We start from the raw sequence: 22,419 nt of genomic DNA, 5'->3' as shown, positions 1-22,419 counted from the left end.
CTGTAGCATTGATTTTACACTTCCTGTTCTTTTCAATTTTCTTTTGCTGAGTCTCTGCACACAGAAAAGCTCCTACATTGCAGGCCCCACACGACACAATCCTCCCCCTCCATGAATGTCAAGCTTCAGTATTTTCCAGGATGTGTGTATATCTGCTTGACTTGGGTCTGTGGTTCTGAAAGTAATTTAGTCCCAGAATGTCTGTGCTTAAATTCTCACCACTTTTACTACTGATCCCACTGTAGCCAACAAGGATTTGGTCCTGAAACACTGAAATATTGCCACTAATATTTCTCATGTCTTTAAGATGAGCAGTCACAAAACTGCTCATCTAAAACTGCTCATCATTCTAATATATCCATTTTCAGGTAGTTTAAGAACACCTGACTGCAAAATATTATGCAACTTGTATCCCTGTTATTTACTGCCAGTTGAAGGTGTATGATGGTAGCAGCCTGATATTGTATTCTCAAATAGACAACATTCTCCCACAAATACATGTAACCAAGCTCTCCTTTCAGAGAAAAATGGGGGGGAAAGTACATAAAAAACATTTCACAGACATTTAAGGACAAGGTACAAGAGGTTTTCCGAGCACAGAAGTCCCTATGGGCAAAAAGCCAACTTAAATTTGTTATTCTGCTCAGCTTGGCAGAAGGGCATGTTTATCCACTCAAGTGAGTTTTATTTTTAATGGTTTCCTATAAATTGTCTACCTTCTAAATATCCCTTAAGACTTTAATCCTTAGGTGATAAAACAAGGCATAATCATGTAAGTTTTGTCTAAAATAAGTTACCTGACGATATTTACCGATCTAATGGAAAAAAATAAATATGGAATAAAATTTATATGTACACATGTGTATAAGCGTCTTCCCGTTCTCTTGCAGTGATGAGAAACTTTTATCCTGAAAGAGAACAGCCCTTAGCTTTTAAATAGAATAAGGTTGTTCTACAGTCTTATGAGCATTCACTTCCTAATGGCATCAGGGCTGCTCTTTTCATAAAATATTGACCAGGTGCTGAGCTGCTCTCTGTAAGCAAGTCACTGAAGGTGGAGAGCTGAATGACACCACATTCTCTCCTACTGAAAAATATATGTTCTGTTGCAAAAATACCACTTCAGGGATGCTCAAAAATAATTTTGAGAATGGGAGTCTATTGGTAAGCTTAGACCTCACATAAACAAGACTAAGCAGGGCAGAGATGGAAGCAATAAAAAACTACAGCCTGAGTCCACATATTTGGACTATAAATAGTAATGCATATTTTCACTTAGCTTTCACTTGATGGGCAGGCAGAACAAATATAATGCGGATGACCTGGAAATGGAGAAGCAAGACAAGAAGAAACACTTTAACAAAGATGTAAAATATAGCAAGGTCCTTCAAGTATCCATTTTACATGGCTTTCTTGTATTTGATAACTCTCCTTACTACAGCTCTCATGATGGATTTGGAAATAATTTTCATTCTGCAGAGCACCTCAATGTCAAATCTGTGCAAATTAGGCTATTGTAACCATTTTATTTGATTCTCAACACCAGTTTGCAATTTGCATCTGTATTCTACTTCAGTGATGAACATTCTTATTGAAGATTAAAGCATGTTTCACTTCATATTTTACGTCTCCGCTGTGAAGACTGATTAGCGCTTTTAGAAAGACACTGACAAAATTCCCAGTGGTACATTAACCCCCAACAATGGATGATCACAGTTCATGTCTTTTTGAGTTATGCTTGATTTCTTCTTGTTTGCAGTGCACAGTGTCATTCTGAAAAATCCCAGGGGCCTATTTTCAACAGCTACGTGTGCCCAGAAACACAAAAGCAGATAGACATTGCAGTTCACTGGGTGTTGCATCCCAGTAACATGTTCCTATGAAGAGAAGTAGGAGGAGAACAGCTTCAAGAACTGAAGTCTGGAACTTGCTTGTGAGGAAACGTTGAAGGCTGAAGTGTATTTTCAGTGTACCTCTCCACTTCTTCAGCTTTACATGGGAAGAGGAGAATGAATCCTGGCCATTTCTGTAAAAAGGGCCATGAGCTGTCCACTTTCAGGAATGGTTTAAAGAGAAAACATGTATACAGGATATACTCCAACTGTCCCAGATATGAGATGGCCTTAGACTGTTTCCATGTACACACCAGTGTTTCTGCAGGGAGCTACACTTGGAGAGCCTGTGGAAAGCCAGAGGTGAAATCCCCATCAGTTGTGCTAGGTGCCGATGTCTCCAAATGAGGCTTAGAGCATTTCAGCTCTCAAGTCACATTGGAATGCTGGATGTAGGTGTCTTTGAACATTTCTTGAGTCACCCCCAGGCACTTTTGAAAATGAGACTTGAGCCATGAAGTCGTTTTGGAAATTGTATCTGTGCTTTCCTCATCCCTTGGGTGTAGCTCTATCGAGCAGTTATATAATTAGAAAGGGGCACAGGAGCAATGTGTACATCAGGCAAGTCAGGGTTGCAAATCTGAGCCTCTGCTCATTTGGCAGATAGGAATCCTCCCCCTTCACTTTATCTTTTTGCACAACCCCTCATAATCCTGCTTTGTGCAGCAGTGGTGAATGAAAAATTGATACCGTTTGAAGTGAAACATTTTTTCCTTTAAAAGCAATTTCCTCAGATGATTGATCAAAATGTTGTCCAAGAGATGGTAGGCTTTCTGTCAGCTAAAGAAACGCAAGGAATTTACACTCCTGTGCTATGTAGGCATTCACCATGTCAGCTGCTGCAAAAAAACTGTTGTGTCTAAACTCCCTTTTTCTTGTGAGGGAAAAATATAAAAGGCGTCAAGTTTATTTTTCCTTAAAAATAGCAACTACAAACCCGAAGGGAAAAAAAAAAAAAAAGAAGAAAAAAGAGTGCTAAAAGTGCTTGAAATAGTATTCCTTTTAAAAATACATTTTCTAAAAGCTGGATCAATGATGATGAAAGAACTGATATTCAATACTTTTTATCTTCATCGTTTTAGTTCCCCTTTTAGCTCTGTCTGTGGCAAAAGTGTTCTCGTAGCTCAGATGTGAAATTATGGGAACATCTTAGCTCACTGCAGTCCTGCACCCTGACCACCTCAACAAAGACTAAACCTTTGGAGAACAAAGCCAAATTCTAAGAGACTTCTCCAGAGCATGTAAAAAATGGAGTTTTCAGATACTGTGTTCATTCCTTCAGGAAAAAGAGAGGTATATTCCTGACACCAGAGCAACCCACTGCCACATTTCAAGTCCCAGACCGAGGACATGAAGGCAGCAGAGCACCCGAGCTACATTTCTTTAAGAGTGTATTATAAACTGGGCAAAACCGTTTATTTTATCCTAGCCTTTCTCCAACAGCTAACCCATTTCACTGACACTTTGGGCAGCAACAGTAATGTAATCACCCCAAGACACATGAAATTTCAACTTGGAAGTTTTCAGTTCAGCTAAATTATAAGTATCTGAGAACAGTTTTATTGTGGAAAGTGTCAGGGAAATTGTAATTATAGAATCATAGAATCACAGAATGGTTTGGGTTGGAAGGGACCTTAAAGATCATCTAGTTCCAACCCCCCTGCCATGGGCAGGGACACCTTCCACTAGACCAGGTTGCTCAAAACCTCATCCAGCAATGAGAGGCATCACTCTGTACTATCCTTAGTAGAGTACCAGATTATGAAATGTTTGCAGGAATCAGCAAGCATGCAACGTTGTTGGTATGTTTGGCTGGAGGATTAATGGCCCTTAATGACGTTATTTATATACTTCTTAAAGCAATGCAGAATGTTTCTGCAGCTCCTCATCTGTTTGCTGTGATTGTAGAAAGCAGCGATGCCTTCATGGCTGCTAATGCAATTATGATGAATTTCATAAATAAGATCCACTCTTCGGGGCTAATTTCCAAATTTCTTTATGCAGTGAATAAGAAATGAAGTTAAAAGCAGATGTTTTAGGAAGTTAGACAGGATTGGAATGAGTTTAAATGCTAACACAGATTAATAAGTAGAATATTGTGTTCATTTGAGCTAATTATTTTCTCAGAAGGCATCCATCCTATTTAGGCAATTACACAGCCTTAAGCCTTCATTTCTTACTGGGTACTGTCAGGGGACTTCATCTGCTAGTTTAAGTTTAAGACTGTTCATGTGTTTTTAATAACAGAGATTTAATTTGAAAGCTGCATTTGAGTTGTTTCCATGTGAATATTCCACACTTACAGAGAAATGCATTTATTCTAAATTTAAACTGTAACTATAGTAACGAGCATTCACTGTGTTTCGGTAGGAAATATATAAGCCCACTCAGACAGAAGGAAACATGTTGTGTTAATTATCATTCTATCAAAACACTAGTGTTTGTATTAAAAAAAAAAAAAAATTATCAGAAACAAGATATTCTTACTAACCAGATTTAGAAACTGAAAGATTTGCAGGAATGTATACTACTGTCATTTGTGGGGAACTGTGAAAGTTAGAAAAAGGGTCATATCTGGACCGACTTGGAGGATATAATAAACCTCACTTTTTCCCCAGCTATTTATTTTCTAATAAAAATGCACCATCGACCTCTTATAAGCCAGCTTTGCAGGATTTGGCTTAGATTTCCTAGAGCAATTCCTGATCTCAGACAAATAGAGTTACTGTTTCAATTATAGTAGATGATCAGATTTTTTTGCTTGGGCCAGTAGATGATTGATTCTGTAGAAGATTTTGCAAAGGTAGTAAATGTCACTTTTACAGTAATGACCATATTAGTCATGATGAGTAAGGACATAAATAGCTTCTTGCTTTCTTTAGATTTCTCACTCTGCATCTGGTTTTCTTGAGGGCTGGTTTTGTTTAGGGGTGAACTCACCCCTTTTTAGATTACTTTTTAAATTCCTGGCATTATTATTTAAGCATATTGTGTTAAAAGGTTAAATATGCAACATACGTAAATCTTGTAGTAGTGGTGAACTTTCCAAATATACTAAAGGCATATAGTTTCCCCGCAGGTAAAATATTTGCTGCATATATTTCTAGTATGCTAATAGATTTTAAGTTTTCCTAACATGTTTTTAAAATAAGGCTCATTGAATAATGGGAATTAAGGATATTGATCCATAATATTTAGGAACAGAAACACTGAACTATCTAGATGGATGTCCTTTATAAATGCTTTGTGTGACTTCTTTTTCACGAGAGCTGCAACTTGTCTTTGTCCTCTCCTTTGTTCCTCTTCTATATTATTTTGGTGGCAAAATACATTAGGCATTAAAAAGTAAAACTGTCTGTGTTTGCTTTAGAATTAATTTGTCTGGCAGCAGCTCCTAGCCAATGATTTTTTATGAGTATCTCTCACAAAGAGAATTTTTTCAGATCTTGCTATTTTCTCACTCTGAAGGCATTACATATACACTATAACAGCTACTTTCTCAAGCTGTGTTTATTGAAGCTATGGATATAAGGATGAAATAACTTGTGAGGCTTTTAATTGGAGTGTTTCAACTTTCTTTAAATATATGAATACCAGAACTGTACAGACTAAGCCAAATTTTGGGTCATACCACACTGCAGTTTGGGCTCTCCAGTCCCAGGAGATGGACTCACGGGAGCTGTGTGCTCTGGTTTTTCAGATCAGGATTGAAATTTTAAAGAAAATATCCCTTTTGTCCTTCTTTCAGCACTTTTGGTTCATCTTGTGGGGCAGTCTTGGTGAACATGGACTAGATTCGTTTGTATTAAACAGACTTGACATGCTGGAGTGAGTCCAGAGGAGGCCACAAAGATTGTCAGGGGCTGGAGCCCCTCTGCTATGGGGACAGGCTGAGAGAGTTGGGCTTGTTCAGCCTGGAGAAGAGAAGGCTCTGGGGAGACCTTATTGCAGCCTTCCAGTACGTGAAGGGGCTACAAGAAAGCTGCGAGGGTGGGGACTTTTTGCCTGTAGTGACAGGACAAGGAGTAATGGGCTTAATTTGAAAGCGGGTAGATTTAGACTGGATATCAGGAAAAAATTCTTCACAGAGAAGGTGGTGAAGCACTGAAACAGGTTTCCCAGAGGAGCTGTGGATGCCCCATCCCTGGAAGTGTCCAAGGCCAGGCTGGATGAGGCTTTGAGCAACCTGGTCTAGTGGAAGGTGTCCCTGCCCATGGCAGGGGGGGTGGAACTAGATGGGCTTTAAGGTCCCTTCCAACCTACAAACCATTCAATGATTCCCTATAGTGAGCATGACATGCTATGGATTGAAATGTTCCTTTGATCAGTTTGGGTCAGCTGTCTGAACTGTGCCCCCCCAACACTGTTTGTAGCGAGAACGTTGGGAACGCAGCTGCAGTATCAGAAGCTGAAAAAGACCTTGAATTGGTGCAAGCATTCCCCAGCACCAACTAAAAAACACCTTATCAGTACTATTCTTAAGGCAAATCCAAAGCATAGCCTCATACCAGAAATTTAACTCTGTCCTGACTAAAACCAGCACCTAGAATTTACCCACTCACAATGACATCTTTACTGAAATGAGCAAGAAAAACAAATTCTTTGCATTCTATCTGCTTGGAGATGTCAAAGTTGCTCTGCTTCCCCTTCCACTATTCCATTCTGCTCCTGTCAGACAAGCTGCTGGACCATCTCAGTTGGCTGATTAAATCTTTAAAACCAATACAACCTACTCACTTTTATTACTCAGTTTTTTTTCAGGGGGGAAGGCAGCAATGAGGGGCACAGCTGTGGGCAATGGGAAATGGGGCAGTGGTGGGGAAAAGGAACAAGACTCTCCAACAACTGTAACGTCTTACATCTCATCAGGTGAAACTTCAACCTTTTAGCTGCCCTGAGTTTAGGGCATTGTGTGTCACATGCTGTTTTATAAGGCTTTTTAAGCTAATTTTAAAGTATTTTGAAGTGTTTTTTTAAGCAGTTCATGACTCTAAAACCATGGCAGGGGCAAAGTTGGGGTGTGGGTGTGGGTGTGGGTGTGTGTTGAAAACAGATTAAAAAATGGTGGGATCCGTTTTAATTATTTTCATGATCTTTAGTTTCATCATTCGTCTAAGCTAGCAAATCAAAGTTCCCTCTATAGGAAGAAAAAAAGGTGCCTGCACAGAGAGAAATGTATTCCATTGTAAACTGCACATCTGAAAGCACTGAGGTGAACAGCTTATTCTCTTTCTGTCCTTGTTTCATTCCTCTGATGACAGAAGTCTAAACGTTGCCTAATTTTTAGGCAGCTTAAATTAGAGAGGGTAAATCTGTCACTAACATGCACCATCATATGTGTGTTGGGAGGGAGTGCTGTTCTGCTGGTGTAGGACAGCCAAGGCTCCTTGAATCCAGTCCCACGTTTGCCAGAAAATTGTTGCTTAGCTGAGGAAATAATGGATGTCTCTCACTTTGCAATTTACAAATTGTGCTTTAATGCTCATGTTATGCATAGTAAGCCGTCAATGGTCTTGGGAGATCAGATATCTAACATCTTGTACAAAATGCTGCTATAATCAACATTTGTTTCTTTATTTGTGTTTTCTCCAGAGTTGAAAGAAAGGAGCGGGCACGTTTGAAGACCGTGAAATTCAATGCGAAACCTGGTGTAATTGATGCAAAAGGGGTACGTAAATAGCGAAACCTTTTCAAATTGCGTTTGCAATTGTTTCCTGTGCTTCAGAGTAAGGAAATTTTAGCAACATAGGGAATATTTAGATTGTTTCAACCAAGACCTGGAGTATAGTAAAATATAGACGGAAGTATATTATGATATAATTTTCTAAATAATTAAATATTCTTTTTATAATAATACTGACTGACAGCGCATCCTAATTGGAAGATATTAAGAAAATAAAGAGTATTTTGTGATAGCTGTGATTTTAATTAAATGATGGATAGAGAAAAAAAGATGATAAAAACCAATGCAGATGGATAATTGTTTAAAGAAACAGGGCAAGAAGTGAAAATTCCCTGGCTGCAAAAGCTGTTAAATCGCAAACAAAAGGTTGAATGTTAAAGAGCCCCAGATGCAAAATTTAGGTTTCGGATGTTCTGCTTTGACAGTTGTGACAGACATTGAACATGGGTGTGTTTCAACGCAGGCACAGCCAACACAAAATATGCGAGAACCCTTCCCCCAGCGCTATCTGAACAAAACAGCCTTCCTGCTGTTACCGCTCTGCAGCATCACTTTGTTGTGCCCAACAGTCAACAGTTCTCACTAACTTCATGTCTGATATCCCATACGCTGCTGGCTGGCTGGCTGGCAAGAGTTATAGCATGAGAAATGCCCACAGTCCTGGCTGTTGAGCTATATTTTTCTGCTGAAGTGTAGCTTGCATTTGGTGGAGCAGTAAATACTTGACAATTACATTTGCAGGGATTTATTTTTGAACACAGTCCAGTTGGCATGCTTGGGACTTACAACTGAGGGCTTCTGTGAGCAAACCAAGACAGAGAGCTTCAGAAACCGTCAGCAAAAAGTCCTGTTTGGCTGCAGAAAACACAGGGCAGGGCCAAAACCTGGTGACGAGAGGACAGATTCAGCGGTAGGTGCTAGCAAGGGTCAAAACCAAATGGCTCAGCAGGTCCCTCCCACACCTGCTGTTCCTGTTGTCCTTTGCCTAGTTTGAAATTCTTAATCTCTTCTTGCTTCGTTTACCACTGTAATGGGAATACTACTACTTCCTTCATCCCACTTTATTCTGGCCTTTAACTTAGATGGTTTACCAGGGTAAGAAGTTCTTCTTGCTATGAACTTGCTGTTCCTAGTGCAGTGGGTCCCAAGCCTCTACATGCCAGCAAAATAATTTCAGACTTGCAAATATTTCCCTATTACCGCTCTACAGAACATTTCCTGAGTTGATTGCAAAGGCAGGATAATTGCACCGAGTGAAACCAGTTTTCCAGGTTTATAAGGTACATGGAATCAGAGTGTGCCTCTGCACATTATTTGGACATGCAGATAACTTGGGATGAAATATATAACAAATTGCATTGTGAAAGGACTTACTCATCTCATTGCCTTTCTTCAGGAGTCAGAACTCCATTTTTAGTTTGAAATGACCACTCTCTGCAACCCTGTAAATTAATGTTGCCATTTATTTTGGGAGATAATAAGCTTTATATTGCCAATGAAATCACTTGTTAAATGTCTATTTCCTGTATATATCAAAGCCTCAGGGGAATAATTCATTCATATAACTAATGGTCTTTTTTCAAGTGAATCTGTCAAGAATTTAATTACCTCTTGATTTCCCAGATTGTTTTTCCATTTTTGTCATCACTGTAACATTAATCTTCCAACCACTCACATCAGTGTTTGTTTCAGTGTTTAGGAAATAGCACAGTTACAGACCAAGACCACTGTACCCTTTTGGGAGCACACTTTCTAATGTTAGTATTTGCTAAAATTTGCTTTGTCTATTAGTAAAAAAAAAAAATCCCACAATTTCAAGGCTTTTTGGGAAGAGATAATATAGGCTTGTTTTTGAAAGAGCATAAAGGGAAGAAGGGTTCACTGTTAAAAAGCATCAACACGTAAAATGAGGGGCTTGAGTACACATATATTTATGTGCATTTTAGGGATCTGCATTACCATATAGTCTTTCAGTGTTCAAAAAGAAGTGGTGTATGCTGTCTAACAGAACGTGCATTGCTTTTTTTATCTGGAAGAAATTCACTCCAGATAAACAGAGCAGCAGTAACCCCAGGAGAACTCTTCTGTTGGAAATCAAGCTAAAATTCAGATAGGAATGGGCTTATGTGTGCCTGTTGCACCTTTGCAACATTCGTGACCATGTGGCCAAGTGGTACTGTTTCACTTTATTCTAAGACAAAATTGGAAGAATAGCTTTTCATGTGATACCTCTAAATTTGGCCAGGAGATGTTCATGGAAGCCTTTTTTAACAAAATTTAACAAATACAGAGAATGCTTCTGAGTTTTTACACAGGTAAAAGGTTTATCCTGTTGTGATTTTACCTGAAGCATCTTGCTGGCCCCAGTTCCTTTCTTCTCCTTCAGAAGCAATGTTTATAAGATAATAGGCCACAGTAAATATTTTATGAGATAATGCCCAAATTTCTTTGAGTTAACTTCTTTCTATGATTTTAAAATATGAACCGTCTAGTTATTCTACAAGTTTTAAATGTCTAATGCATTTTCATCTCTTTATTCGAGGCCGTACCTCTAATCCTGTGTTCAGTTTTGGGCCCCTCACTGCAAAAGGACATTGAGGGGCTGGAGCATGTCCAGAGAAGGGAACGGAGCTGGAGAAGGGGCTGGAGCACAAGTCCTGTGGGGAGGGGCTGAGGGAGCTGGGGGTGTTCAGCTGGAGAAGAGGAGGCTCAGGGGAGACCTTATCACTCCCTACAACTGCCTGAAAGGAGGGTGCAGAGAGGTGGGGGTTGGTCTCTTTTCACAAGTCACAAGTGTTGGGACAAGGGGAAATGACCTCAAGTTGTACCAGGGGGGGTTTAGAGTGGATATTAGGAAAGATTTCTTCCCTGAAGGGGTTGTCAGGCATTGGAACGGGCGGTCCAGGGAAGTGGTGGAGTCACCATTCCTGGAGGTATTTAAGAGGCAGGTGGACAAGGTGCTTAGGGACATGGTTTAGTGGTGGACTTGGCAGCATTAGGTTAGTGGTTGGACCTGATGATCTTAAAGGTCTTTTCCAACCTAAAAGATTCTATGAGTCTATGATTCTTTTTCAAGCCAAACTTGGGTGCGTTACCTTATCTAGCAAAAGAGCTCAACATTTTTTTTTAATGTGATTTAGAATATTTAAATGACTTCTAATTCATTGTATTGGACTCCTCCAATCCACGGCTTGTGAAATAAGTCTACAAAATCAGGATGGATACAAAACCAGGGAATGTGGAACAAAATGAGCTCCAGTGAAATCTTCTTTCTGGTATCAAGTTTAAATCTGGCAGTGGATAGTACCTTTTCATGCAATGCATAATTAAATTCTTATGTTCACTATTACATGATCTTGTATAAAAAATAAGTTAAAAAGGAATTGGGTAAGTTAACAAGCAGGGGATCTGATGACAGCTTTTAACACTCTAGTCATGTAGGTCAGAACATTGTAATTGTCAATTTTAGGAAGCAGAGAGGTTATAAGAGGGGAAGAATCATGTTTCTTTTTCTTGTAAACATCTGTTTAACCTACTGCGCTAACTGGAAGCCTGGGTTATCCTAATACGGCTCGTTTTCTTTCATGTTCTTTTTATTTTGACCCAAAAATATGGGTTTGTTCTGTTTCAAAGACATCATGTGTGGTATAAGCAGCAAACAAAACATTAGTATAGCTTATGGTAAATTAAAAAATCATCAGAATCCTAGGTCTTATTAACATTTTTAAAGATCTTAAAGCAGTTAGAGATTTTAAGTCCTGTGTAAAAAGGAAATTAATATAAATACTGGTATAAACAGTTCATTTCATCAAGAAAAGACTGTGCTTCAGTTGAGTTGACCAAGTTCAGTCTCTAGTTTCATTCATATAATTGTAATAATGATCTTCACCAGCTTGTCTAATCATTACTGAATGTGGCAGTAGTATCAGAACAACCAGTCCACCTCCCTGGTTCCCTGCAGCTGCTCTATGCTACTGCAGCAAAAGGCAGGGTTTTCAGGACACTGGCTACCTTAAAGTTCTAACGTAAAAAAGACAAATTAAGATAACAGTGTTACAATGGGGCCCACTAGTCTATGGGTAATCAATGGAAAACAGAGCAGCCCAAAGTTTTATGTCTGATATTTATGCTGGAGGAAGCTACAGGAGTTATGTGAGCACAAAATTAATTAAAAACTATGTTTTGTGCTATGTTGAATTCAAGATCATACCCAAGGTATTTTCTGATATTGATCTTTGTGCCAAAAGGAGCAGAATATGTTAGTAGCTGTGAGCAGGTTACGTATCTGCCCAAGCAGCATACTGAACTCGGTAATTCCTCCTACCATAAGCTACAGGCTGAATGAAAATAGCCTTTCCTTTTCTAATCCTAAAACCCACCATGACTGAGGCCTTTTCAGAATTTTTACTGAATCAAAAACAATGTCAAACAATGATGGAAATATTTCAGAGTGAAAAGAGATGAGCCAGTAATCTGCTTTTTTCCGAACTGTTGTAATTACAATCAGTCTTTCAGGAGACAAAAATAGCATCTCTTTTGCTTTTCTCCCTGTCAAATCATATACTCTTTCTTGACTGTGTCTTGAAAATATTTTTATAGTGGAAGCTGTATCTCTTAGAAAGGCCTTTATCAATATCTCACCCTTTTTCTAACATTCATGGATGTTGCCTGTTCCCAGAGAAGTATTGCACTGTCTTGGAGTTAATAATAATGTTTTGGTAAAACTTCATTTTATACAGAGAACTGGTTTTTTATACCATCTGCCTTTTTGTTTCACACCTTATTTGGCCGGTGACTCCAATACATTGTCTCATGGACAAATACCCAATTCCAGTTCCCAGTGAAACAGATGTCATGCCTCTCACAATCTCTCAGTTTTTAGTGCGTCCGTGGGCATGGGGGGTGCTCAGTCCATGATTACTGGGAAGCGTTGCCAGATGGGTGCCTGCCCCAGTGAGGATACTCAGCGGGGTGCCAACAGGGACAAGATGCCTGCCAAGAAAAGAGACGGCCCCATCCCTCCAAAATCTTTCCCAGCAGCTCTGATGCTCATCAGCAGCACAGATCCCGAGCTGTGAGCCACACCAGATTGCTCCATCGCTACCCATCAGTCTGTTTCCTATTCCATTTGCTCATCATCTACACATCTTTTCATATTGCAGTCATGTCACCTACATTGCACTCAGGCTGCCCCTTCAAATGCCTCTGAATGTATTTATTATGACAGTCAGAAGCTTGATAGTATTTAATAATACTTCTTATGAGCAGATTCTGTTTACGGAGCCCACAGCCCTGCCTGTGATGTAAGGTCACCCTCTTGCTTTAATGTCATTTTAGCAACATGGCACTGAGGCGTGAAAGGAAAAAGCTAAATTAACTGAGATAGCAAACTCAATATTGTGGCATAAACAAAACCCTCTGCATACTCAATGAACCTCTCCTCCAAATGTCAAAATCCAGTGACCGTCAGGACTTGATGCACAGGACACATTTTGACAGTTTATTAAATATAAAAAAAAAACCCAAACCCACACCACTTATTTCCAAACAATTTATGCTCTAGAAAATAATGGTGTTTTCAACCATAGTTATCAAATTAGAGAAAAACTGGTCCGTAAGGAACCTCAGGTGGTCACCAAGTACACCTCTTGCCCTGAGGTTGTCTTCTGTACCTTCCGTCTCACAGATTTGTCTAATCTCTGCTTAAGTCCTGCCACAACAGAAATTTCATGTACTTCCCAAACAGCCTTCTCCAGTTCTTCACTCTCCTCATCACTAGAAATGGCTAAACTGCTGCAGTTTAAGCCTGTTGTTATTTCTATCAGTGTATATGGAAACTGGATTATTTGTTTTATCTTCCCCCAGCAGAACCTGCAGTCACACTTGCCCTGGTCTCAGGTACAACATCTGTCCTAGTGGTTCACCATGGCAGATCAACACAGAGAAAGGGGTGATTTCCCAACAGAATCCCTGCTTCTCAGAAGTTAGAAAATATAAAGATGTATTAGACTATCTATCCTCTCTCTTTGACTACCAAAGGTTGTTTCTAACATGTATCAGTGTTTTACCACACTCAAGTTGTCCAAGTATGAAGTTTCACCACTTCCAGTGAGAAACTGTTCTGTATTCCATAATCAGAAAGTTTTCCACATAACCAGTGGAAATTTTTACCAACTTTTCTTTGCGCTTCTCTTCTAAAAATATTTGACATAATAAATGGATTTCCTAAAGTGATTGGTACAGGGACAATAATAGAAGCAGAAGAAAATCTGCAATCTGAGCACATTTGAAAACCTGCATCTTCAGTGTGGAGCTAGCTGCTGATATGGAGAGCCTGGTAACACACACCCACCAGTGGGTTGTATTGCACCGACAGAGAAAGAGTAGACCCTCTGACATACCCCCTAAGTTGAACTCATTGATCTCTAAGCTTTCCTTATAAAATGATCCACTCAATTGCTTAATCATGTTTGTTTTCTGGATTCCCCCTAGACAGTAGTAAGATGGCAGTGAAAGGAGAGATACTGGACTGGGAGTAGCATTTCTGTCCAGGTTGGTCTGCATTTGTCCCTGTGTAAGTGCATGAAAAGAGAAAAGGAGGGGCCTCTGCCTTTTTATCCCCCTTCTGAATCTGGTGATCAGAAAATAGCAACAGACTCCGAGTAAAAGATAATGAAAGTGTCAAACACCAGAACGTGTGGGATCCCAGGTGGAGTGATTTACTAAGAAGAAGAGAAGTTGAACATAAATTAAGCAGTCTACACCTACCTGCAAGGATGCTGTGGAGGAGGGTTAGTGAAGGTGGCGTAGGCTCTGACACACAATTAAGTATCCTTTATTCTTGGTCTCAGCCAGATTTATCCCTCCTTACTGATCTAGCCTGACTTTCTTCTGTTGTCCCAGTCTTTCTAATTTCTTGTTGCTGTTTAATTGGAGCAGCTGCCTGTGGGGTATTCTTCAAAGAAATCTGAGCACTTTTACTGGAATAAGTGCTCAGCTCAGCTATAAATTGGCCTCCAACTGGTATTCCAACTGTTGCTTAGAAAAATGATGACTTGTGTAGCTGTAATCTTCAGGAACTGGAGGTACATATGCCTGGGAGCAATGTGCCTAGGAGCAATCTGCCTGTGTGTACCTGCCTGTGTAATCCAGCCCTTTTACACTTTTTCTAGCCTGCCACTACTGCAGTTTGTAAGGAGCAGCCAGTGAATCATGCAGCTGCAGTGTTGCTGTTCTATTTCTACACTTACCACTGTTTTTAAAGACCTTGGGTTAAAGAGGGCAGAGTGAACTGCAGTCAGCTCTTTTGTCCAGGGGAGCAGCTGGAGGACAACAACCCGGCTGCAGTGCAAGACTCGGGATGAGCAGGAGAGGGCTGCTCCGCTGGCACCCAGGGGTAACAGCAGCCTCAGAACAAGGGGTGCACTCCAGGGCAGTCCCTGGGCGTGAATAGTAAGTCTGCTGACAACAACTATGGTTGGTCCACAGCCCAGAAAGTCCACAGTGATGTGACAGGTCCAAAATCAAGCCTGGAAGTCACATCAGTAAGGTAAGGTGGGACGGGAAGATGCAAGGCAGGGGGCAGACAAACCAGCAGCATAGCGCTGGCAAGGATCACGGGCTGTGGGAGTTCATTGAATCTACTTGTCCTGCAGCCACACATCCCACCAATGTGATCCCAGATCAGATCGTTAAAAACAGGATGAACTTGCTGTTGACTTTGCTCTGTGACTATCAAAGCACCTTCGTTTGGTCCAGAATTTTCTAGCTGGCCCTTCTTATGACTATTCAAGCAGCATTTGCTAGCAGTAGGGTGCAAAAGATAACATTTTTCCTGTAAGGCTTATACTACCAATTCCGATTAATTTTGACCATTAGGAATAAAATGGCAGTCTTTGCTCTGTAATTAAATTTTAGTTTAAAAATCTGTTTCCATTTGTTGATGCTACTTCCACTTGCAGTATCAATTGAATTGAGTATTCTCATATACTTCCATTACATCATGTTTCTAATGTGCTGAAGGCAAAGAGCCTTTCCAGTAAGTGCGGTAGAAGTTGACCTGAGCCATAGAATGTTTTTTGCTAAGGACTGTTCTATTGTTTCAGTTCCATTACAAGTAGCAAACATGAATTAGTGTAAAATGTTAGAATATTAATTCAGTCCCCCAGTTTAGAGACGTATGAAGTGAAACTTTAATTTAGGCAGGCCCTCAAAACAAAATAAAAAAGAAGAATAGTATTTCCACTCTGAACTGATCTGATTCCTAATAACATTTTAGCATTCCTAGTAACATTTAGCATCCAGAATTGTTCACAGTGTGGCCTCGGCTGTATAAACAACATGACTCTTCAATAACTCTCCAACAAACACATTGCTATTTGCCCAAAACAAACATGTTTTATTGTCTCAGTGCCAGACAATTATTGGACACCCACTGATAATAAAAATAATTAACTTAGAGTGATAATTTCTAGCTAAAATATGCTTCCATTAGGCATTTATTTATAAGCTTCTGGAAAATGTCTAAGGACCACATGCAGAGATGGGTTGTAATGTTCTAGCTTGGCTTTTACCTGTCAGAAAAATATTTTACTTGCCCAACTGGAAAACCTGAAATATGGCTTCCTGCAGAAATATTAGTTTCACCTAATGATGGGACAATTTTGTAAATGTTGTAAAGCATTAGCTGATTTTTTTTTTTTTAATATGAATTTGCTGTCTCCCACATTAGTATTTCTGCACCTCAAAACTCCCAAAGTGAACAGCTCTTCCTTTCTTCATGGTCAAGAGCACCAACCAGTTGGTGTTAGGACCAGTACTGTTTACCATCTTCGTTAGTGACATGGATGATGGCATTGAGTGCACCCTCAGCAAGTTTGCCGACGACACCAAGCTGCGTGGCGCGGTCGACACGCTGGAAGGAAGGGATGCCATCCAGAGGGACCTGGACAGGCGGGAGAGGTGGGCCACTGCCAACCTCATGGAGTTCAACAAGGCCAAGTGCAAGGTCCTGCACCTGGGTTGGGGCAATCCTAAGCACAAGTACAGGCTGGGTGGAGAGTGGATAGAGAACAGCTCCGAGGAGAAGGACTTGGGGGGACTGGTGGACGAAAAACTGAACATGAGCCGGCAGTGTGCACTGGCAGCCCAGAAAGCCAACCGTAGCCTGGGCTGTATCCAGAGAAGTGTAGCCAGCAGGTCGAGGGAGGGGATTCTGCCCCTGTACTCTGCTCTGGTGAGACCCCCCCTGGAGTGCTGCGTCCAGCTGTGGAGTCCTCAATATCAGAAGGATATTGACCACTTGGAGCGAGTCCAGAGGAGGCCACGAAGAGGCTCAGAGTGCTGGAGCACCTCTCCTATGACGAAAGGCTGCGAGAACTGGGCTTGTTCAGCCTGGAGAAGAGAAGGCTCCAGGGAGACCTTATAGCCCCTTCCAGTACCTGAAGGGGACCTAAAAATGAGCTGGGGGGAGAGACTTTTTACAAGGGCCTGTAGTGACAGGACAAGGGGTAATGGGTTTAAACTGAAAGCGGGTAGGTTTAGATTAGGTATCAGGAAGAAATTCTTCCCGGAGAGGGTGGTGAGGCACTGGGACAGGTTGCCCAGAGAAGCTGTGGATGCCCTATCCCTGGCCATCTTCAAGGCCAGGCTGGATGAGGCTTTGAGCAACCTGGTCTAGTGGAAGGTGTCCCTGCCCCATGGCAGGGGGGGTGGAACTAGATGGTCTTTGGGGTCCCTTCCAACCCAAACCATTCTATGATTCTATGAACCTGCCACTGTTGTCTAAAAGAGGTGTGATGAATCATGCACTAACTGTAAAGGGAACCAGGCATCACTGCCTCTACCCCAGGCATATACGGGGTAAATGTTTAAAGCTAGATGCAATGAATCCCATTTCTGTGCACCTTACTGGAAGGACCTTCTAAAAAACATAACAGCCATTTCAAGACACTGTGAGGCAAGGTTAAGGCCCTCCAGTGCTCTACAAGGCTAAGGCACAACAAGGATTTGCAGTCCTTATCTGCTTTATCTTGTTTGGACATGATAATCTAAACTAAGAACCACAGGTTCTTATTCAAACTATGCAGTTTAAAAGCCTAACATAGACATCTCAGCCATTTCTTTTGGACTAATCTTTGTGCTAGTAGTTGCAGTGAATAAACTAGGCACTTGTAGCAGGTATTCTGAATATAATCTCCCATTAGCACTTTGCCGAGTGCAGAATATAAATGGTTGGATAGGTTAGGTAAACCTATCTAGAAATGCACAGGGGTAGGCCTTCTGCTCAGCCCAGCATACAGCTCCTGAGGTGTCAATACGAATTACGCTGTTGCTGTGGAGATAGTGCAGGCTCCTGAACTTCTTTGCTTATATACCTACAGGTGGAAATATTACAGACAGGAAAAGCCCCTTCTAGTCAGAACTGCAAGAGTTGTGAATCACTATTTTACTGTACACTCCCCTATCTCAGAAGGATTGAAAATTGCTTTGCTGTAACCAAAAAATAAGAACATTTTTTTCATACGTGCAACTTAAAAATAAGCTTTGGAAATCATTCATGTAATAAAATTTCTGGGTTTACATCTCCATTAGTAATTGACATAAAATCTTCTACAAAACCATTGTTTCTGCAATATTGCAATCTAGTTGTTACTCTTCAGCCGTCATTCAAGAATGCTTCTCTGTGGTAAAGTGGAAATTAATGGCAAGCATAAAAAAGCGATGTGAGATCATATTGCAGGAATTTCTCACCAACTGGTCCTTATAGGTAGGTCTATATAATAGGTCAAAAAAGGCTGGTGGAAATTATTAGAACCAAATTACTGGGCAGAGATATTTTCTGCACAAGGACTTTTTATTGACACAAAGCATTAGTAGGTCTAAAGATACTCTCCAGAGCATTGGTGTGAAACTGTCCAGCACGGGAAGGAGGAATAAATTCCTCTTCTCCATATGGCTTTTTGCTGTCTTGCTTCTCATTTTCTCTCTGTTGGATTAAAGTTCTGGAAAAGGCTGTAAGACCTCAGAAATGGGAGTGGCACTGGGTGTCATGGAAGAATCAGATGTCAACAACATTCCTGCCAGTGCAGTCTATGTCTTGGAGATGTCTTCTCCCCATGCCAGAGAAAAACCTGGGTCTCATTTGTCTAGCTGCTCTTGCTCTTCCATGCATTTTCACATCCTCCATAGTCCTATCTTCATGTTTCAAGGCAGCTGGACCTTGTGCCGTGCAGTGGATGCTGCCTGCAAATATGTTTTGACCTGAGCCCATATTATTGGGCTGCCCTGACCATTCCCCTTGAGCTGAACACATTTTGCCTAACATTTCTGCAAGGTACATTAGAAATATTGCTGTCATCAGCATCTAGTTCACTCATGTGCTGAAGTAATCAAATGAAATTCAGATGATAAAACAGCACATAGGCAGGAAAATTTAACTGTACGGTGTCTCGTTGCTCCAGGATATCTTGAGGCACTCCACAAAGACATGCAGTAATTTAATAATAATGCGTGTTGGGCCCAGGTCACAGTCAAAAGTAAAGGAAAACAAGTGAGTCTTCATTTTTAATTTATGCCACAGTAGCAGTGTTGACTCTAGCAGGGAACTGGCATGCCTTAGGGAACCAGGTTTTTTAAAGAGGTGAAACAGTTCTAGAAACTGGGAAAAATACTGTCAGGTCAAATTAGAGACTTTTACTCAGCTGAAGAAATGTTTTCATAGCTTGCTTTTAAAATTCCAGTAGAAGCTTTTCTTTCAAATTAAAAAAAAAAATACTAAAGTAAAAATCTTTGGCTCTGTTTGCCAGTTATGAAAAGCCACTTTGCATTTTATTAAGAAGTGCAATTTCTAAATATCTGCAACTTCTAAGCATAATGGAATAGAACAGCAAATGTAAGAAACAAAGGATCTGGGGTTGAACTTGGTCCACAGTGAAAAATATTTCTGCCTATTGGCAGCTTGTCAGTCAAAGAAAATAATGATGGAGTCATTTCTTCAATTAATGAGCAATTGGAACACATGTATTTAATAGGTTTTCCAGTTTCTTCCACCTGATAATTGTGTGCAGTTTATTTATAAGATAATACTGTTATTTAGGTTGCTGTAATGTTAAGGACTATAGTATCAGTGTTTTCTATCCCACAAGAAGTGTGTGCCATTCTTGCTCAGTAAGACAAACGTTTCAGAGAGTCACTGACATAAGGATATGTAGTGCAATGTTTAAATTGGTCACAGCTTAAATATAACATGGTGAAAATTTGCTAGCACAGGTAGAATACTAAAGTTACAGCTGAGAGTTAATTGCTTTTCTTCTAAGCTGTTCCAGCAGAAATTTGTGCTGAGTTTAACTTCATGTGCCTGCTATTTTTATAACTTGTTGATTAATGCCCTGAATTAAATGGTAGGAGAATTGCATGTATGTATAGATAATGTCATAGTTACTTGGTTGTTCTTCTAAAAAAGTGGTTGAAAAGAAAAAAGTATAGTACTGGCAATAGATATTGTCCAAGAATTAGAAACAGAGAAATGTTTTCTTCTAGTAAGATTTCGCACAAAGCTCCAGAGGAGCGGAGTTAAGTGTTAATGCTCATCAAGATGCTACAGCCTCTGTATGTCACATCTTTATTTCTGTCTCACTTCAATTCAATCACTTCAGTTGCAACTGACTCAGTGACTCACAGGCCATGCTTGGGAGGTGATAGGGACACAGGAACTGCCAACCTGGGTCAAAGACAAAGTCCATCTAATTTGTCATCCCGTCTGTGAGACTGGTACTGTGATTTGCATTACTGGAACATTTAGGAACTTCACCTCCTACACAAACCTCACACCAGTCTCTTAGAGATTGACTTTGTTTTTGTTTGCCCCTGCCTTTATTTTTTTTATCATTTTAGTACAGCTAAAGTACTAAGTAAAGGCCTAAGTAAATTGATGTTTTAAATGAAAACCATAAGCCTGGTATGATTCATTGCCTCCTAAGCCAGATCTTTGCCACAATTCAGCCTCCTACACCAGTCACCTGTGAGTTCAAACTCTCTTCCTTAAACTCAAAAGGGCAGTTCAAAAGATAAGTCTGCTCTGATTATTTCAGTGAATAGTTTGAGGGCATGTAGGTGTTGTAAATCTTTCTCTGCTGCTACTTCACAAAATAAGAGTAATAAAGGCCTTTATGCAACTTTTCTTTCTATGCAATAGTCCATTTATGAAGTAGTTTATACCTGCACAATCAAGTGCACAGCACTTGATGGCACAAATAAATTATTCCACAAAAAATTAGTGATAAAGGAGCAAGTCGAGTTTTTTTAACAGCACAGTAACTAACACCTTCTCTGGTTTTATTAATGAGATTAATTCGAAAGATTGTATAGGAGAGAACAAACACCTCAATTTCATTTACAAATCTGAGGAAGCACCAGCAGTCAACTGGGAATCAGAGTTAAGAAAAAGATATAAAGTATCTGATCAAAACTGAGGAATTAAGATCAAGCCAATAAATATCCTACAGTGTACACTGTAAGAAAATCTGTGGGTCTGGGATGGTGACCAGACTGTCCCCAAACTCTGCCAAGTGTACACCAATGCTACTGTTGATCTCTGAGGCTCTTTTGTCATCATCGTTGCACAGAGGATACTGGGACAGGTTCATGTGTGCAAAGATTTACCAGTGGGATCAGTAGCTGATGGCATACATCAGCTCCAATGGGAAAGTTACTGATTTAAAAAAAAATTTAAATAATAGAGGAAGATCTGGGACAACATCGCCAACGTTTCAAAACACTTTCTAACTCCAGACAGTCTTGCTTAAGGAGAGGAAAACTCTCACACCGCCCAAATGACTGTAGTGAGCCCAGAGAGGTCAAAGCCCGCGCTGGACTCCAGCACAACTCTGAGATGCTGGATCTGTGAGCATCTTACCATAGAAACAGACATTAGAGCTGGCAGAGGCTTATTGTTTAGCTCTTTTCCTTTCACCCCCACCCTTTCTCTCCCAGCACGGCAGTGTTATTCCCCACAGGACTTAAGATTAGTAGATTTGTTTTAAATGTGAAAAATTATCTAGGCTTTTCTACTTCCCGTGGGGCAGATTATTCTACATTCAAATTGATTTCACTGTCAAGGAGCTTTTCACTTTCTTATTGTCACACTATTAATTTCAGTGTTGCTCCTTCAACAAATCCTTCCCACCCTCTTTGTGTACGACCTTCAGATACTTGTAAGTGACCTTGGCCATCACATATACGAGGAATTTATGTTGTCATTTCAAACCTGCTGATGATGTAAATGTAAATTAGCACAGATGAGTACTCCCTTTTTAATGTGATTCGTATCTTTCACTAAGTTAAATGCATCTTTGCAGAACTGGAAATACTGCTTTTACTTGTGTTCTGGAAAGTCTATTAGTCTTGGTGTTCCCCTGGTAGCTTGCATTGGTTTTGACTGTTGCTTTGTAAGCAATTAAAATTGAGATGCTGACTGACAAGTGGCATTAAGTCAGTGTTAAAAAAGATTAGTAAAATTTTATATTTATGAATGCTAAACAGCACTTCCCTTGTCTGTAGAAGGTAGATGGCATGGAGTTTTTAATCAGGCTTGTACTTTTTCATTTTACATTTCCAAGATCCAAATCTCCCTGTAGCTTCATGAGAAAACTAAGCAGGCAGACTTATCTTCAGCTGAGCTTCTTCTCACCCAAAGTTTGTTCTCCCTTACCAAAACAGATCATGGAGAAAAAAAAAAAAATCAATAATGAATGGGTTGGGGCAATCCCAAGCACAAGCTGGGCAGAGAATGCAGACCAAAGGAGAAGGACTTGGGGGTACCAGTGGATCAAAAGCTGAACATGA

The 22,419-nt window shown here is 40.2% G+C and overlaps 1 protein-coding gene across 1 annotated transcript in view; it reads left to right on the top strand.

Moving 5' to 3' along the window:
- Positions 1 to 22,419, top strand: part of LOC104510943 (disks large homolog 2-like) — a gene marked incomplete at its 5' end in the record, with an annotated part of 52,120 nt that overhangs the window by 7,546 nt on the left and 22,155 nt on the right. The window contains one exon of the mRNA XM_010153362.1: positions 7,485 to 7,560. Coding sequence (XP_010151664.1) covers positions 7,485 to 7,560 — 76 coding nt within the window. The remainder of the gene's footprint in view (positions 1 to 7,484; positions 7,561 to 22,419) is intronic.

Source organism: Eurypyga helias, unplaced genomic scaffold, assembly GCF_000690775.1.
Source record: "Eurypyga helias isolate BGI_N326 unplaced genomic scaffold, ASM69077v1 scaffold33336, whole genome shotgun sequence".
Lineage (NCBI taxonomy): Eukaryota > Metazoa > Chordata > Aves > Eurypygiformes > Eurypygidae > Eurypyga > Eurypyga helias.
The sequence above is the reverse complement of the archived record's forward strand: the minus strand, read 5'-3'. Positions and strand labels throughout refer to the sequence as shown.